General features: G+C 38.6%; 1 protein-coding gene across 5 annotated transcripts in view; it reads left to right on the top strand.

Annotated features, from left to right (window-relative positions):
• P4HA2 (prolyl 4-hydroxylase subunit alpha 2) overlaps positions 1-19,938 on the top strand; it is a 157,652-nt gene that overhangs the window by 97,281 nt on the left and 40,433 nt on the right. For 3 of the 5 annotated variants that reach the window (XM_089694059.1, XM_089694058.1, XM_089694056.1), the window contains exons 9-12: positions 3,165-3,235; positions 7,003-7,102; positions 13,951-14,004; positions 17,663-17,728. In XM_089694059.1, coding sequence (XP_089550185.1) covers positions 3,165-3,235; positions 7,003-7,102; positions 13,951-14,004; positions 17,663-17,728 — 291 coding nt within the window. Of the gene's footprint in view, positions 1-3,164; positions 3,236-7,002; positions 7,103-13,950; positions 14,005-17,533; positions 17,594-17,662; positions 17,729-19,938 lie in introns of all 5 variants that reach the window. The other 2 variants (XM_089694061.1, XM_089694060.1) reach the window with 2 other exon arrangements.

Raw genomic sequence — 19,938 nt, 5'->3', positions numbered from 1 at the left:
ATGCCCCCAAAATTAGTGTGTTCTGTCATTTTCCTCCTGCACGGTTCCTGTTTCTTCTTGTTGGAGGCTGCCATTTTGTTGAAGCCCAGAGCAGTCACTTCGTTATTGTAAACTCTCCCTCTTTCCTTGGTCTCAGAAACGATGTCACAATTAAAATACAGTGGGGATCGAAAGTTTGGGCACCCCAGCTAAAAATTTGTATTAATGTGCATAAAGAAGCCAAGGAAAGATGGAAAAATCTCCAAAAGGCATCAAATTACAGATTAGACATTCTTATAATATGTCAACAAAAGTTAGATTTTATTTCCATCATTTACACTTTCAAAATAACAGAAAACAAAAAAATGGCGTCTGCAAAAGTTTGGGCACCCTGCAGAGTTAATATCTTGTTCTGCCCCCTTTGGCAAGTATCACAGCTTGTAAACGCTTTTTGTAGCCAGCCAAGAGTCTTTCAATTCTTGTTTGAGGTATCTTTGCCCATTCTTCCTTACAAAAGTCTTCCAGTTCTTTGAGATATCTGGGCTGTCTGTCACGCACTGCTCTTTTAAGGTCTATCCATAGATTTTCAATTATGTTGAGGTCAGGAGATTGTGAAGGCCATGGTAAAACCTTTAGTTTACGCCTCTTGATGTAATCCCCCGTGGATTTTGAGGTGTGTTTAGGATCATTATCCATTTGTAGAAGCCATCCTCTCTTTAATTTCAGCTTTTTCACAGATGGCATCAAGTTACCATCCAAAATTTGCAGAAATTTTATTGAATCCATTTTTCCTTCTACTCGTGAGATGTTCCCTGTGCCACTGGCTGCAACACAACCCCAAAGCATGATTGATCCAACCCCATGCTTAACAGTTGGACAGAGGTTCTTTTCATTAAATTCTGTGCCCCTTCTTCTCCAAACGTACCTTTGCTCATTCCGGCCAAAAAGTTCAATTTTAACCTCATCGGTCCACAGAACTTGTTTCCAAAATGCATCAGGCTTGTCTATATGTTCATTTGCAAAGTTCAAACGATGATTTTTGTGGTGAGGACGTAGAAGAGGTTTTCTTCTGATCACTCTTCCATGAAGACCATATTTGTACAAGTATCTCTTTATAGTGGAATAGTATACCACAACTCCAGTGTCTGCCAGATCTTTCTGGAGGGATCGTGCAGTCAAACGTGGTTTTTGAATTGTTCTCTCACAATCCTGCGAGCTGCTCTGTCTGATATTTTTCTTGGTTTTCCAGGTCTTGCTTTAACTTCCACTGTTCCTGATGACTGCCATTTCTTAATTACATTCCGAACAGAGGATATTGACATCTGAAAACGCTTTGCTATCTTCTTATAGCCTTCTCCAGCTTTGTGAGCGTCAACTATTTTCAGTTTCAGTTTTCTAGACAACTGCTTAGAAGAACCCATGGTGCTGATTGTTGGGGCAAGGTCAGATGAGTCTGGGCATTTAAAACCTTTGAGATTGACATCACCTGGTCTTCCCAGAAGATGATTGAGAACAATCCATGACACTGGCAGGTCTCAGCTTGGCAAAGGGGGCAGTGCATGCTATAAATTCTGCAGGGTGCCCAAACTTTTTCAGACACCATTTTTTTGTTTTCTGTTATTTTGAAAGTGTAAATGATGGAAATAAAATCTAACTTTTGTTGACATATTATAAGAATGTCTAATCTGTAATTTGATGCCTTTTGGAGATTTTTCCATCTTTCCTTGGCTTCTTTATGCACATTAATACAAATTTTTAGCTGGGGTGCCCAAACTTTCGATCCCCACTGTATATACATACAGGTATGTACATTTCTAGCAGAGTTTGTCCTGTCACCTCTCCTGCTTTTTTTTTAATCTCCTTCCCTAATGTGTGTTTCCTCCGCACAGACTGTGTCATGCCTATTGCTTTCTTCCCTGTTCAGCAACACTAAATCTTAAAGCTGTCAGCTGATCAGCCTGAAGTGGCTGCGATTTTAGGCACAGTGCTGAGAATAGAGAGCTACTGAGCATGTGCAAAGACAGAGCAAGGTGAGACAGTGTATTACGGGATTTTAAACAGTATAGGCACTTATTTTTAATGTTTAATTTTTAATGTTTTACATAGCTATACCTGAAAAAGGGGCACGCATGAAGTGATCTAGCAGGACTTTAGTTTATACACTTTGTAATTAAAAGTGGAGTGTTCTTTTCATGTAGGCCATGCCAAGTATGTCTGCGGTAAAGTCTATATTACTGCCCACGTGCGTGTGTGTGTATACACTATCTATTCTATGTGGTTCCCATTGTGGGTCTTAGATGCAGTACAGAAATGATACCAGCTAACATGCTGTTTGCCACACAAGTTTGTACTTGCTATTATGTCTAGTGGTTACTGGAATATTATAGCGTACACATTTAGAACCTAACTGTTGGATTTAGTAGCTTTCCTAAGTCAGTAAGGAAACCTTAAATTACCAGATTTCAATTAATGTACAAGGACTGCTAAATCTGTAAATTACATATGAGACACTGAGAGAGTTTGGAGGGGATTGCTTGCCACAAAGAGTACCTCTTATTCATATGTTACTCTCTGGAGCACAAAATTATGGCTTTGCCAAGCAGCCCCAGTTTGTGTTTATTTACCATGGTAACCATTATGCTTGATAAAAACCATGTGTCAGATTACTGGTCAGTGCCAAACTAAAGGAAGAAAATAGCACTAACTTCTATTTCCTGAGCTTTAGAAATATTTTCAGTTTGGTTTGATGCTGTTGCTGTGGTGTTGCCATTTTGTATAACCATTGTCATTTATATTGCAGCATTTTAAAATATACCTGTCATTAGAGAAATATGAGTGCCTTTGCTGACCCCTGCTTGTAAAAATGCTAGTTCCCTTCCTGTTTTGCTGTTTTGCCTTTAAAGCTTTCTGAATAAAGTATAGAGAAATAAATTCTGGCATTTCTCTGACTTTCATTTGCTGCATGCTAGTTTCTCGCCTGAGACTCAGAAGTATTCAGATTCAACCAGGCAGCTAGCATTCTCAGAAGTAGGCCAGCAATTGCAGCTATCGTATTCTATAATTTTTATAGCATATACATTATGTACAGAAACCACCTTGTTTTTCTGGTTGAAGATTTCAGTGTATCAAAGTATGCACAATGTTTTATTCCTTAAACCTTTATTGGTGTGATTTCTTCTCTACAGTTAGCAAGAGCAACTGTGCGGGACCCAAAAACTGGAGTTCTCACCACAGCCAGTTATAGAGTTTCAAAGAGGTAGGATGACATGCATATAATTTTATGAATACATTTTTGTTTTATCTTTCCTACATGGTATAGACCTTATTTTTCATTTTACAATGGACAGACCATAGATGGAGGAGCATTTTTTTAAAATATAATATGAATCTGTTGTCTTATCAAGTTATCACAATCACTGTTTTTTTTCTTTTTTGTCCATTGAGAGACATTGGGGTCATATTGATGCCTACAGGAGGATTGGAAAATGGCAAATTAAAACTGTAGGCCAGACCAGGATAACCACTACCACTATCAGCATGCTTCAGTTTTTTGCAAGCATCATATAAAGATGGACACCTTTTCTTTAGCTTTGCTTTGTTATATACTAACCTATTTTTTGCTATCATTTTTTCTTATTCTTTTGATTTTTATTTTTTTTCAATTAAGAATTCCACTCTATTTTTCTAGAAGAGGTTGTCTCTGCAATTGCAGCAATCTGGTGTGGTCGTCCTCAGCCTGACTTTTAAAGTACCACACCCAAACCATGTTGGACTGCACATTGTCGGGAAAGCCTGGAAGTAACCCTTAGGCGCTGGGTTCTATGTGAGGCACTTTCCAGACTCCATTCTGGTAAAAGTTTGCTGCAGAGCATTGTACAGGTCCATAGCTGTTGGCATTGTCTCAGCACCTGCCCTGTTTTTGAAAACTCGGTGAGTAGGCTAGGCAAACTGAGCACTGGGAGCTACTTCTTTATATAGGTCGCTGGAAGCCTTTTGAAATTCCCAGTTTTCTACCACAAAAGAGGTTAATATTCTGGGATTGAGTGCCGACATAATCTCCTGGGAGGACTGTCATGTGCACATGCTCCAAGCCCTCCCCCCCCAAACAGCTCAGAGGAAGCAGCTCCCTGCCTGTACGAGCCATGTGAAACTGTGATCTTTAATCAATTCCTGCTGCCGTCTACAGGGACTTTTTGGTAACTTATGGCCCTTTGACCATCACTTGATACTAGCTGTCCGATTTTGTGAGGGCTTGCTTCTTACATCAAGCCTTGCTTTGCTTTACTGATTTACTGTGCAGTCCCACCATGTCTAATTCTACATATGGCAGAGACAGTTCTGCTGTATCAGTGCCCCCAACACATATTCTAATGCCTCTGGGATCGCTTGCAGCATGGAGTCCTGTTGCCCTCTGCTCCTAGGGTCTTTCCTGTTATTGAAGTCCTTGGTAAAATCATCTGGTATAGCTGGATCAGTCAACAATTATTTTCAATGTTGTCAATTCCTCAGTTGGACTGCTTTTTGACATCCTGAAGAACAAAGGCTTCCTGTGGCCTCCCAGTGGGCAAGAGAGAAATTTTTCTTGAAGTCCCTTTTTCAAATGTTTTTTTATTGAAGAAATCGTGGTCATGCAAATAAAGATAAAGCATTTAAACTAACAGCATTAAGTAGTCAAGTCCATGCACATAAACATAAGGCAACACAGAGAAAAAAACTAAATCAAAATATGGATGGGCACATACAGTGCCTTGAAAAAGTATTCATACCCCTTAAACTTTTCCACATTTTGTCATGTTACAACCAAAAACATAAATGTATTTTATTGGGATTTTATGTGATAGACCAACACAAAGTGGCATATAATTGTGAAGTGGAAGGAAAATACTAAATGGTTTTCAACATTTTTTACAAATAAATATCTGAAAAGTGTGGCGTGCATTTGTATTCAGCCCCCCTGAGTCAATACTTTGTAATACCAACTTTTGCTGCAATTATAGCTGCAAGTTTTTTTGGGGTATGTCTCTACCAGCTTTGGACATCTAGAGAGTGACATTTTTGCCCATTCTTCTTTGAAAAATAGCTCATGATCTGTCAGATTGGATGGAGAGTGTCCGTGAACAGCAATTTTCAAGTCTTGCCACAGATTCTCAATTGAATTTAGGTCTGGACTTTGACTGGGCCATTCTAACACATGAATATGCTTTTATCTAAACCATTCCATTGTAGCTCTGGCTGTATGTTTAGAGTTTGTTGTCTTGCTGGAAGGTGAACCTCCGGTCTCAAGTCTTTTGCAGACTCTTAACAGGTTTTCTTTTAAGACTGCCCTGTATCTGGCTCCATCCATCTTCCAATCAAATCTTACAAGCTTCCCTGTCCCTGCTGAAGAAAAGCATCCCACAACATGATGCTGCCACCACCATGTTTCACGGTGGGGATGGTGTGTTCAGGGTGATGTGCACTGTTATTTTTTCACCATTCTTCCACATGTTTACTGGGCTTCTTATGCCTTTCTTTCAACAATGGCTTTCTTCTTGCCACTCTTCCATAAAGGCCAGATTTTTGGAGTGCACGACTAATATTTGTCCTGTGGACAGATTCACCCACCTGAGCTGTGGATCACTGCAGTTCCTCCAGAGTTACCATGGGCCTCTTGGCTGCTTTTCTGGTTAATGCTCTTCTTTCCCGAATACAAATGCAAGCCACACTTTTCAGATATTTATTTATAAAAAAATTGAAAACCATTTATCATTTTCTTTCCATTTCACAATTATGTGTCACTTTGTGTTGGTCTGTCACATAAAATCCCAATAATATACATTTATGTTTTTGGTTGTAGCATGACACAATGTGGAAAATTTTAAGGGGTATGAATACTTTTTCAAGGCACTGTAAAGAACCAGTATTGAGAAAAAAACAACTGGCAAAAGAAAACAGTACAGCTTTAAATAAGAAAAATGTTTATAACATGGTTCACAACACAAGGCATTTCCTGAACAGCCAACCATGGATCCCAGATTTTGTACTTGGCTGGACAGCTTCTATGTACATAAGTGAGTTTTGTATATGGAAGAGTGGAATTAACTTCATGGACCTAATTTTGAAACACTGGGGGAAGTGCCTGCATCCAAGAGCGGGCGATCAGTTTCCAAGCAACAAAAAACCTCCCTTGAGGGGCACAGGTTCCCATCCCTCTGTGTTTTATTATCATGCTATTGGTACTGCTTTGCTACAAAGCTGAGGCATACTGATAGTGGTTGTATTTGTTTTAGGCTCCTGTACAGTATTTTTATTTGCCAGTGTCCAATGTTCCTGCATGGGGACAGTATAACCCAAATAATAAAGACTTCATGTGTCTCTTGATGAACTCTTAGGAAAAGGATTTTACAGTACAAATACATATATTCTGTTTGTCATGGAAAAATTACTGATATGAAAATACTTTAAAAGCCCTAATTATTATTTTAATACACCAGCATGAATCATTTCATGACAAATCTGCAAATTTGTCATATAAATGATAGACCCTGGATTATACTTCTCTCTCTATCCCCACTGCAATCTACACTTCTGATGAACAGTCCTTGTAAAGGTAGGGAGGCTGTGTATCTGCTCTACTGCTAATACTATGCTCCCAGCTATAGTCTACCGTGGAGAGCCTGTCTTCATGTATACATGCACATTTGGGCCTTATCATATGACTGTGATGCACACTTATAATTTTATCATTTCAAATTATAGATATTTGTTTTAAATCTTCACTCAGTCAGCACAAGAAGAAAACATAGGAAGATATTAGGTCATAACATTTAGGGCAAGATCAGCAGGTATTATTTTTTATTTTTTTTTAAATTCTGTGTTTTTTTTCTTTGTTTTTGTTTTTTTTCTTGTTCCTTCTAACCTCAATAAACAGGTATACATTTCTCATTATGCCTCCTATTGAAACTATTAGTCACTTCCATCTAACCAATTGCTTAGTCCTCTAAACTTCCCATGTTTGTTAACCGTGTTTTTGATTCTGTGTAGTGCCTGGTTGGAAGAATATGATGACCCAGTTATTGCTCGTGTTAACAAACGCATGCAGGACATTACAGGGCTAACTGCTGATACTGCTGAACTGTTACAGGTAAAATCAATCTATCGTTATTATGCAGTATTTAGGCTCAGATGCATATACTATACATTCCCAAAGTCCCCATGTTATTATAAAACCTAGATAAATTTCCTTTGGAGAAGGGATAAGATAGCTTAAAGGGTATCTCCACTTTCATGGCAAAAAATGTAGTAAATTAAAAAAAAAAAAACACATACAGTTGCTACACAAACCATATTGTAAATTAACCTTATTAAAAATGATCTTTTCAATCTGTAATTTGTTATACCATTAAATGCAATATGGCATCTGTGTACAGTTGGTGTGCAGAACACCGCCAAAAATGTAATTTCCTGCTTTGGTAAAGAACTCTGCACTAAGTCAGGTTTTTGGCATTCTCTGCAACAGAAATTAAATTTTTTTCGTTAGACGTTCCCAAAGGGTTAATCACTAGCAATGGGATGCAGACATTGCTACTCATTAGAGCATTGCAAGTGTATCAGCTGATCAATAATGAAAATCACTCCCATTCAGAAGACATGATCTAAAAAATAGCTAATTCTTCAGAGCAGAAACTGTTTTGGATGTGATCACTTACCGGCCACAGCTGTTGTGATCTACCAGTGAGCCTAATTAATGTGAGAATATGTACACGTGGAAGTAAAACACTGGCACAGAATGCAGTTTGCCTACTTCCTAATTTCTACTTTATTGAGGAAATAACAGTAACATTTATAAGTCTCATGACGCAGGCGAAGCATATACGATGATTGGGTGAAAAGTCCCCTAGGTTTCCTGCATGTTCTTCCATCCATGTTGATATCTTCCAATCATTGTCACCAAAACGACTCATTCCCTTTTATGGGGGTTGTTTACATTAAAAGATACTTTTCTTCTAATGAGTCACCTAGGGTGAGACTCCGGATGAAGGCGCCATCTTAATTATCATTGTTCCTTTGCCCTATATCTGATTGTTTTCTTAAGAGAGTAAGGAATTTAGAGAGCAAGAAGCAGAGTAGCAAGACTATAAAATTGTCATTTTACTGATCATCTAATAGAACATGGGCTGTCTATCACAATCCACTACAAACGGGTGGAAATCTGCAATAGTTTGATACATTTTTGCATTGTACGTTAAACAGTAGCTCCGCGTTTGTTGATAAAAACAGACTTCCTTCTAAGTGATTAAGCATTACTTGTTTATGAGCCTCAGGACTCTGACCCTGCTTCTTTGCTCATTGCCCTTGTGGTGGTACCACGTGTTTTTTTTTTTTTTTTTATGGAAGAAAGAAAACACAATAGTAAACACATTTAGGTAAATTATTTTGTTTTCTATCCTCTGATTCACCTGTAACCTATGGGAATAGATGTATGTAATTTATAACATTCACCTTCCTTCTATTTCCCATAGACTGTTAACTAGGCCTCTCCTAAAATCCATTTACTCCAGGTTCCATCGTGTGTCTAACATATTTATTTAGTACCTCAGCAAACATTTTGATGTCACCAGGAGAAGAAGCAAAGGAAAATCTCCCCAATAGAGAAATTACAGCAATGCTACTTTTACATGGATAGAAAAAGTTAGAGCCTTCATCAGCATGTTTTTTTTTTTCTTGTTTGTTTGTGGTCTGTGTTTGTCAAGGTCCTACATTTTCCCAGAGGTTATGTTACTCCATGTGCTAGCATCCATCTTGGATTTCTGCTGAGCATGATGAGAATCTTTTATGCCTTCAGGTCTCTGAGGTCCATCCCCCAGAGGGGTGTGGCTGAGTACATATAAGCCTGGGATCTGAACATGCTCTTTGCACTTGTGTCTTGTGTCTTTGTCTTGCTACAGCTCTGTGTATACGCTCGTGACTCTTCTGGTATTCTGACTCGGCTTGTACTAAGACCATTCTCTGTGTTTCCCTTTGATCTGACCTTCCGTTGCTGAACCCCGCCCGTGACCTGTGATTCTCTGTCTACTGTTCTGTACTGTTTTGTCCCGTTGTTATTGACCCGGCTTGTCTGACTACGCTATTGTCATTCTCACCAGCTACACGCCATTGGCGGCGGCCATTACCGCAGCTGGGGTGTCTCGGGGGCCGCCACCTGGTCCCTGGTTGCGTCAAGTCCATCCCCACCATCAGGGGCCCTGGTGAAGGGCAGCCTGGGACTTAGACTCCGCGCCCTGAGGGACTTCAGTCTGTTGGTGGTGGTTGTCGTCAGCCAGTGCGTTACCCTGCCACTAGGCCTACCTGTCCGTTCCACAGCCCTGCCCTGACAGTGTTCTGTGGGATTTTTCCTTTTATTTACTGTCCCAATGACCATTTGTTTTTAATAGACAAGTAAGTTAAAGTAAGGGGAAAATCTTGCAGGTCCTCAAAAAGCAATATCATCTAACAGATGTTCTAACTATTCTCAACTGTATGCAAAACTTAAACAAGGTTTCAGCTAGAGTTAGGCTTCATGTACACAGGGTGTTTGAAAAACTTCAATTTATTTTGTAGAAGACCCCCAACAGATGGAATACTGAGGTGTAAAAACATACACAACATAGTACATTAGGTGTGAGTGAAGAAGCTTTAACTGATGTAAAAAGATCCTCCTCTTGTTGTTCCACAGGACATTCATCCCTTGGAATCCTGACGTGTTTCAGATAATTATCTTTCCTCAGGGGTATATAACAGAGGAGGACAAAAAAAAAAAAGAGGTTCTAAAACATAACAATTCACAGTAAATACATTACAGTACACACCATCCTAACTGTACAAAAGCATAACATGTGTAGCCATGATACAAATTAAAAGCTGCCTATCATTGTCTGCCAAAGCCCAGAAGTACGCTGGTGAAGAGATCCACAGACAGCCAAAAGCGCACCACACTGAAGAAAAAAAAGGAACCATAGATAGAGCTGAACTTCAAGATGGTCTAAAGTCATAAGATTCCCACACTGTACTGCAGGATATTGGGTCTATATTATAATAATACAATGCACAAAGAAAGAGTTCACAGATTAGGATTACGTAGTTCAAATGTTGTACATAGAGTTTCAGTGTCGATAAACTGCCAGGTCACCTATGGATGTTTGGTGGCAAGGAAGCCTAACAGAGCAGTTCTGTGTTTAAATAATATGGCACGGGACACCTACGCATGTGCAGTAGATAGCGACCATCACATATGTGCAGCGATGGTTGTTATAGTGACCTCCTGAGCTGAGGGTGTGTGTGCCACCCCACATGGACAGAATGCTGTCACGCATCGTCGGCTCACCGGCATGCCTGATGGGAGCCCCAAAAATCAGGCAAGGAGGGACACAAAGCCTGCAATAGCAGGCAAGATGGAAAAGTAATTCGCACACAGGATTTTCCAATTGCATCGCACTTCAAAAACGACAATCATTATGTAAAGAGACACCCATGAGTACAGATACAAGGGAAAGCCTTACTAACCTATCATCTAACAATAGTAAACTTAGTATTGTCAATTTTTCCAGCTATATCCTCTCCCCTGAAGAAATAAAACCACTTACAAAAGGTTTAAGTTTTTGTCCAAAGCAGAAGTTTGAAATTTTATAAGATCTACAATTGTTTGCCTGCAACCTATTGCTCAAAAGTACCAATTCTAAAGACCAGCCCAAAATAACCCTAAATTAAAGTTGACACAATATGATCAAGCATTTGAGGACCTAATGGCCCTGTTAAACGAACAACCAGTCAATCTGATTGCTCATTTGGATATTGAGTCCGTATTAGAACAGCAAACTGAAAGGGAGGACTCATCATTTAAACCATCCCACTTAAAGAAAAAGTCTGATAAATTCCTTTCACCTAGTATAAATCCAAATATAACAGTTTTTCTGACCTTGATTACAAAAGATAAATGAATTTAAGATTGTTAATTCACCTAACAATCTTACAGAACCAGAAAGACAAGCTCTCAAAAAACTAGCAAGTCGTCGCAACCTTACAATTAAACCATCTGATAAAGGTGGCAATATAGTAATTATGAGCAATAATCAGTATAAACAAAATTAGTTTTAAGGGTCAGAATCAGGAATGGTATCATCCCATTTCACAATGTAGGGAATTTATTCATACAAGCCATCCCAAAATCCCTACTTTTTACACTCTCCCCAAGGTTCACAAAGACCTCAAGAACCCTCCTGGGAGACCTATAATCTCAGGTCGTGCCTCCCTCACTGAAAACCTTACCTGCTCATCAACAAAGCGACTAAGACCATATGTGACCACTCTCTGCTCTTATATTCAATATACTATCCATCGCCTACAGAATCTGGAAGGGGTTCAGTTTTCCAATTAATCCATTTTGGTAGCCATTGACTTGGAGGCACTTTTTAGTTCCATCCCACATCATAAAGGCCTTGCAGCAATCAAACACATTCTCTCTCAAAGACATAGGCGAGATTGACCACTAAATGAATTTATCGGCAGCACTGGAGTACATTTTTACACATAACATCTTCACTTCCAAAAAAATTTTCCAAAAATACTGACATCTCTTGCTAATCCCACTTTGAGTCCCCACATCCCAGAATATCCCAGAATAATATATCAAGGAGCAAAATCCATTAGAAACTATCTTGTCCATAGTACATCCGTGGGAGAATTCAGAACTAAAATCTAGTGGAACCAATTGTAGAAGTCAACTAATTAGTAAATAGAGTCCACCTGTGTGTCATTTAATCTCAGTATGAATACAGCTGATCTGTGATGCCCTCAGAGGTTTTGATTAGAGAACATTAGTGAACAAACAGCATCATGAAGGCCAAGGAACACACCAGACAGGTCAGGGATAAAGTTGTGGAGAAGTTTAAAGCAGGGTTAGGGTATGAAATAATATCCCAAGCTTTAAACATCTCACAGAGCACTGTTAATCCATCATCCAAAAATGGAAAGAGTGTGGCACAACTGCAAACCTACCAAGACTTGGCCGTCCACCTAAACTGACAGGCCAAGCAAGGAGAGCATTCATCAGAGAAGCAGACAAGAGGCCCATAGTAACTCTGGAGAAGCTGCAGAGATCCACAGCTTAGGTGAGAGAATCTGTCCACAGGACAAATATTAGTCGTGCACTCCACAAATCTGGCCTATATGGCTTAAAGAAAGCCATTGTTGAAAGAAAGTCATAAGAAGTCCCGTTTGCTGTGTCCCAAACATGACTTCTTGCAAACTGCAAACATATGAAAGGTGCTCTGGTCAGATGAGACCAAAGTTGAACCTTTTGGCATAAAAGCAAATCACTATGGGGTTGGTTTACTAAACTTGGAGAGTGCAAAACATGGTGCAGCTCTGCACCATAGAAACCAATCAGCTTCCATGTTTTCTTGTAAAAGCTTAATTTAACAAGCTGAAGTTACAATCTGATTGGGTACCATGTACAGCTGCGCCAGATTTTGCACTTTCTAGTTTTAGTAAATCACTCCCTATGTGTGGCAGAAAAATAACACTGCACATCACCCTGAACACACCATCCCCACCGTGAAACGTGGTGGCAGCATCATGTTGTGGAGATGCTTTACTTCATCAGGGACAAGGAAGCTGGTCAGATTTGATTGGAAGATAGATGGAGCCAACTACAAGGTAATTAAAGTCTGCAAAAGACTTGAGACTGGGGCAGAGGTTCACCTTCCAGCAGTACAACGGCCCTAAATATACAGCCAGAGCTACAATAGAATGATTTAGATCAAAGCATATTCATGTGTTAGAATGGCCCAGTCAAACCCCAGACCTAAATCCAATTGAGAATCTGTGGCAAGACTTGAAAAGTGCTGTTCACAGATGCTCTCCATCTAATCTGCACATCTGGAGAGTGACATTTTTGCCCATTCTTCTTTGCAAAATAGCTCAAGATCTGTCAAAGCTGGTAGAGACATACCCAAAAAGACTTACAGCTGTAATTGCAGCGAAAGGTGGTTCTAAAAAGTATTGACTCCGGAGAGCTGAATATAAATGCACACCACACTTTTCAGGTATTTATTTGTAAAAAAATGTTGAAAACCATTTATCATTTTCCTTCCACTTCACAATTATGTGCCATTTTGTGTTGGTCTATCACATAAAATCCCAATAACATACACTTACGTTTTTGGTAGTAACATGACAAAATGTGGAAAAATTCAAGGAGTATGAATACTTTTTCAAGGCACTGTAGACCTAATATCCTGCAGTACAGTGTGGGTGTGTTATAGCTTTTAGACTATCTTGAAGTTCCGCTGTACCCTTTTTGGTTTCTTTTTTTTTTTTTCTTTTCATCTTTTTAGCTCGGTCGGGGTTGGTTTCTACTGGTGACCTCAGTGTGGTGCTATCTTGGCTGGCTGGGGGTCTCATCACCAGCGCACTTCTGGATGTTGGCTGACAATAACAGGTTGCTTTTAATTTGCATCATGGCTACACTTATGCTTTTGTACAATTAGCATGTTATGTACTCTATGATCCTTGCACACATTATATCCCATACATTTTGATACTGTAATGTATTTACTGTGATTTGTTTTGTTATAGAATCTTTTTTTGTATTCCTCCTCTGTTATATACCCCTGAGAAAAGATAATAATCTGAAATGCGTTTCCAACAGATGAATGCCCATTGGAACAACAAGAGGAGGTTCTTTTTACATCAGTTATAGCTTATTCCCTCGCATCTAATGTAGCCACTATGTTGTGATTTTTATGAAACTGATGAATTTGTAGTATTGTATTCAAATAAAGCTTTTTGTATTTTACCTCCGTATTCCATCTGTTGCCCTTAAAGTCCCATGTCCAAATATTGGGGTCTTCCGATCTTTATGTATAAATATGGGATGTTGGCAACGATTTAAGGACACAAGCTGGTGATATTTGTATTTGGCCATTTATTTTGTATGTATATTGCCTCTTACAGGTTGCAAATTATGGCATGGGAGGCCAATATGAGCCGCATTTTGATTTTTCAAGGGTAAGTGAATAATAGGATGTGCACGATGCATGGTATTTAACCTTTCTAGGAGTGGTGTTGTAGGTTCTACCCAAGTTATGTTCATTTAAATAGCATATAAAGCGCTGAGCAAACTGTAGGTGTTTTATAAATCCTGCATTATAATAATGTTTACATGTAAGAAAATGCACATATGGGATCTGTATAAAACACTCTTTGGAAACATGTTGGAAAATCATTGCATGCAATAATGAGCTTTCTGACATGTAATTGCTTTGTTGGTAACCCATACCAAATGGTTGCTTGATTTTTATCAGGCCATGCCTGGTCATCCTTATTTACTTTGGTAGCTTGTCATGCAAGCTGCTGCTGTGTCTTAGCTACCAGAATTCTGACCTATGGGTTCCATAATAGTATCTTATGCATACAATGCATGCAGTTATTAATAAATATGGCTGGTAAAGGGCATATAGGTTTTTCAAATATATTATCTTTGGTTTCTACACAGCTACGTTGATTGCAGCCAATTAAATGGTTTCTGAGAAATAACTAAGTCTGAATGTAGCCATAACTATGTCTTAATATAGTTCATACACTCACGCACTTGGTCCTGGCAGTCCTCTGGCATTACATTGCTTATTTTCTGGGCAGAGATATAATGAGCCTTCAGCATCTACTATATCTGGAGAGCCAATACTTCATGCACACTTTTACATCTGGCTTTTTGGAAGTCCAAATTTACCAGTTTAAAGCTTTCCATGGAAAATAGTGGTCTGTGAACCAGCAACATCCACCATTTTGTTTTTATTGCCATGTTGAAAAGTCATGCGACCCTGAAGAAAGAGAAGGTTATGTGCATAGACTATTAATCAGAAATATGCATCTTAAGATAAATTAAAAAAGTAACTTAAAAAATGCATTGGCTTGCTCAACCTGTTTGTTTTATTCAGTATGTTTCTGCAGCTTACTGCTGTCACCTACTTTATATTTGTTGCATAATTTTTTAAAATACATTTTTATATCGTTAGTGGTGAGTTTCCCTAAACTTTGTTATTTCTTCAGCAACTTCCTGATTGTTTTAAAGGCAGCAGTTTGCTTTGTTTTCAAACAAGTGATAAAAAAATTATGTTTTTTCATAAATGTATTGATTTTTTTTAAGCACAGCTTGTTTACGATTTTTTAAGTACCGTAGTTGCCATTTTTGTGTTTGAATTATGATTTCAAGCAGAAAAGTTACAAGAAATGATGACATAAACTAAGTAGATCCCTTAAAATAACAGTAATACACTGTACATATCTAAAAACCATTTTAAAAAACTTGTCTTGAAAATGTTTTGTATTTTTGCATCCTATGTTTTTAGAGCATTGCTGAGTTTAAAATATATTGCAAGCTGTGTAAAATTCACACATTTTACAGTAGTGGCAACTTAGAAAAAAAGTATTTTCAACTGAATATGAATTCATCTGCAACATCAAAGGGACTCTGTATCAGGACAAAATCCTAAACCATTCATACAGTACAATAATTTTTGAGATTACCCTTCTTGTGCTGCCATTATGTCTTTGTGTCAAAATTTAAACTGTTTGCTAAATATGGTGGTGGTGGGTGAAGCAAGGTGCAATTTTGCTTTGCGCATAAAACTGTCTGGCTTTCTACAATTGCTTATTTAATATTTTTTCTCAGGCCTCCTACTGTTATTAAAACAATAAGATTTTGGGGGGAAATGTAAATTTCCACTGGAATTTTTTTTATGTATTTCCCCTGTCCGTGTTTTACTTATGGAGGTCATTTACACATTTCATGCACAAAATGACCACATCTGCTTAAGCAAGCTTGCCTTTTTGTACCCCTGTATTTTTGTCTGTGAGTCAATGAGCATATCTGCATTTTCCTGCTTTTTGTTTTCAGTATACCTCAAATATACAGTACAATTCTACCTAGGCAATGAAATCACATTCATCATACGTATGTATTGTCTGCCTTGTTGCCCTTTGCTTGTATAGGCTTTGAACTGTCCATTGAGTATCCTAGTGAATGTCTTTTTTTTTTGTTTGTTTTATTTTGTTGTTGTTGCTGTGGGCACAGTGTGAAGTCAGCCTTGCTCATCTTTTTGCCTATAACTTGTAAACTAAGATTTGGCTAAAGTTCTTTCTCCGGTAATACACATGAAGCTTAAGCACCCAGAGGTGCTTGCGCATATCTGTAGAATTCTGCTAGAGTGTCTGTCGAACTCCCAGAAGCCTAGGGTGTTTTGTTATGCAAGTGATGACTTTTTTTTTTTTTGGAAATTGGTATTTTGCTTCAGCCCTCCTTCATGTGAAGTTTCCCTGTTGGTCTTAGGCCATTCATCACAGTGCTGGGCCAAAAGGAGGGCTCAGGTCAACATCCTAGGTGAAGTAGATATTTACAAAACCAAGTGACTCTGGTTGCTGACCTACAGGGCAGGTCTGGAAGAGGACTTCAGATATGTGCTGTGTATATTACTGACCTAGGGCTTTATATCAACCGCATGTTTACCTTGCAAAAAGTGGAAAACCAGCATTCCATTAGTGCATGTAGCCAATGGCCGAAGTGCTGATTTGTGTATTCTGACAGGGGAGTCCCTGATGTCAGAATACAATAATGCAACCGTGGAAAATCCTGTATCCACATGGCTTGTGTGGATGCGGGAATCTGTCAGTTTTTTTTGTTCAGCCCACTAGTTGAATAAAAATCAACTCTCCATATCTACCCAGCTTAAGTCTTAACCTTTAATAATAGCATACTGGCTGGTGGGATAAAATCATCCAGTTCTAGTTTATGGCTACTACAGTTATTACATTAAAGATGAAATGTGGGCTAAACAAATACTGACTGAAGAAGCCATGTGTGCTACCTAAATCTTGATGCATCTCTGTAATCCAGTAGGAAATAACTGATGCACTTTGCCTCTGTGCAGGAGATTTCTCTTATTAGGACTGCTTTCAGCAGCAGGTAGAGTACCTACTGGGTTCTACCCACAGTTCTGCTTTCTGGCACCAATAGGAATTTCCAATAGGTAATATTTGTGACTGCAAAGGCATTTGCCGCTTACAAAGTTACGTTTGTGTCTTTCTGTGGTTATTGAGAAATATTTTTCAGTAAACATTTTTTGGGACTGGAATTACGCAATACATTTTGAGCACTAGTATTATATGTCAGTATCCAACTAATAATCACCATCAAAAATCATTTATTGTGGCTGCCCCTTAGTATGCTGTGGTGAATGGCTATAGTATACTGCTGTGCTGTCTAGAAGAGCTTAAACCAGAACATATGGCTAAAGGCTTTGCTTGCTTAAGAGTGTCATGTATTTGTTTTATTCTGCATTATCAGAGGTGTAATCTCACAAATTTGTGTTGATGTACCTCCATTGTCTTTTTTTTTTTTTATGTGTCTGGACATTTTTTGCAAAGTACAATTGCATTTTTTTAATTGGTAACATAATAAATGTTATACTTTTTAAATATATATAAATATTTTTACATATTTCTGAATTCGGGTTGCAGTTAAAGTTATTGTCTGTTGCAGCGTCCCTTTGACCTCAATCTCAAATCGGAAGGAAATAGGCTTGCAACATATCTTAATTATGTAAGTACCTTGGTAAATGTTTCATGATTCTTTCAGGTCTGCAGTTTATTTTCACGTTTAATTTTGTAGAAAGAGGAACCTGATGTATTCAAGCGTTTAGGGACTGGCAATCGTGTGGCAACCTTTTTAAACTACGTAAGTATAGTATCTCCAGTACGACAGAACTGCTAAGCATGGAAAAACTGGAATGCGAAAGATGAACATCATGGTTGCCATAATGCTAAATTCAGCAAAGATGGTAAAATGTTTAAATCGTAAAACAACCCTGTTTGAACTGATGGGGAGGAGTTTGAAAAAATGTAGCTGAAGATTGTTATCATGGATGGGTAGTGTAATGGGATAGCAGTATAACATATTACCATGTATGATACGTTTTTGTTTGCATGTGTTTACAATTAATATATCACCAATATATGCAAGCACTTTTTAACCACTGACTCACAAGCCTCTTCTGACACTTCTCACATGCATGTAAAAATCTGAATTTTTTTTCCCAGATAATTACTTAGAACCCTCAAATATTATATATTTTCTGAAAGCATGTGCCCTGGAGAAAAAAAAATGTTGGTTGCTACAATTTTTTATGTCACACATTATTTGCACAGTTGTTTGTTAAATGCAATAAAAAAAAACAAAGAAAAAACACTGTAGTGAATTTTAGTGCACACAAAATAATACCCTATTGTTTGGTGAAACATAAAAGATGATGTTACACCGAATTGTACACACCGATGAAATGGCGACAAACTGCTGTTCTAAAAATCTCCATAGCTGACTATTTAAAAACCTTTACATGTGTTACTGGTTTAGAGTTGCACAGGAGGTCTGGTGCTAGAATGATTGCTTTCGCTCTGGTGTTTGCGGCGGTGCCTCATATGTGGGGTTTTGATCGCGGTTTTTACATAAGCGCACTGGACCAATATGCGCATTCACATTTGTACATGAACACAGGGGAATGGGGGCACTTTATTTTTTTATTTTTTTCCTATTTTATTTAAATGTATTTTTCTTACACTGTGTTTTATTTATCAACTTTATTGCTATCATAAGAGATGAACAACGTCCATTGTTATAGCTAAGGCAGTGACAGGTACTTTTTACTAAGAGATCTGGGGTCTGTCAGACCCCAGGTCTCTCCTCAGTGCAAAAGCATCTGATCAAATCAAGGCTGTGGCACAGGTCATAAGCACCCTAACTGGTCTGCAGCTATGCAGCTCCCTGCACAACAAACTGAGATGCACTGTGTGTTTTGACACCTTTCTATTGGAACTAGCATTACATTTTATAGCAATTTGAGCTGCAGTTGCTCTTTTACTGGATCAGACTACATAGGCCAGCCTTTGCTCTCCAGGTACCTCAATGACCCTTGGCCACACATAAGCCTGTCCCCAGTTTGCCAGTTTTCCTCCCGTGGACCACTTTTGGTCGGTCCTGACCACGGTAGACTATGTCCCACAAGAGCTGCAGTTTTGGAGTCTCCCTGACCCAGTCATCTAGCCATTAAAATTTGGCCCTTGTCAAAGTCACTCAAATCCTTACACTTGCCCATTTTTTCTGTTTTTGACACATCAACCTTGGGGTCAACATGTTCACTTGCTGTGTAATATATTCAACCCACTTTCAGATGCCATTGTCACAAGATAATTAATGTTATTCACATAACCCGCTAGTGGTCATTGTGACAAACGCGGTGCCCGACCCCTGCCCTTCTCACCAACTCGTGAGAACGGACCAGCCAATCTCACATCGTGCTCTCACTTGCATACCAATGCCAATCTCAGCTGCGCACTGCACAAAGATTTTCCAGCTCACCAGACCACAATGTATGTGCCAGCAGCCTGAGAGCGATTGTCACATGGTTAATTAATTATGCAATTAACCCTTCAAACACCAAACTGCCACCATATAGCTTTGGGACCATCAACCCTTCACAATGTTAGCAAGAACTGTTGTGAACAATAAACGTCTGTAACACACACTGTCACCACAGACAAGTATATTTAGAGGATTATTATATACAGTAGCACTCTGCAAGAGACAGGGATTCTTTAGTTGAATTAAAAAAAGCCTTAGAAATAGTTTTACCTCTTTTCAAAATAGGGTTTATTAATGAAAAGGTCAAATGGTGCAATTAAAATATTTACAGAAAGGGATGTTACAAAGACATAAAGAGAACAATAAAGTAACAGAGAAATAAAAGTAAGAAGTTAAGAAGGCAGAATATTTGTAAAGGCCTTGGTTTTAGCAGAGTCCAATTGTCCAAGCAAAAACATTGCCTTGGTTCTCACGTCCGTTAAGATGTTCCTTGGTTGATGTTAAATGAGAGTTCCCTTGCTAGATCCGGT

The sequence above is a fragment of the Staurois parvus genome, unplaced genomic scaffold (assembly GCF_062004578.1).
Source record: "Staurois parvus isolate SC_StPar_1 unplaced genomic scaffold, SC_StPar_1.0 ptg000648l, whole genome shotgun sequence".
In the NCBI taxonomy this organism is placed as follows: domain Eukaryota; kingdom Metazoa; phylum Chordata; class Amphibia; order Anura; family Ranidae; genus Staurois; species Staurois parvus.
The sequence above is the reverse complement of the archived record's forward strand: the minus strand, read 5'-3'. Positions and strand labels throughout refer to the sequence as shown.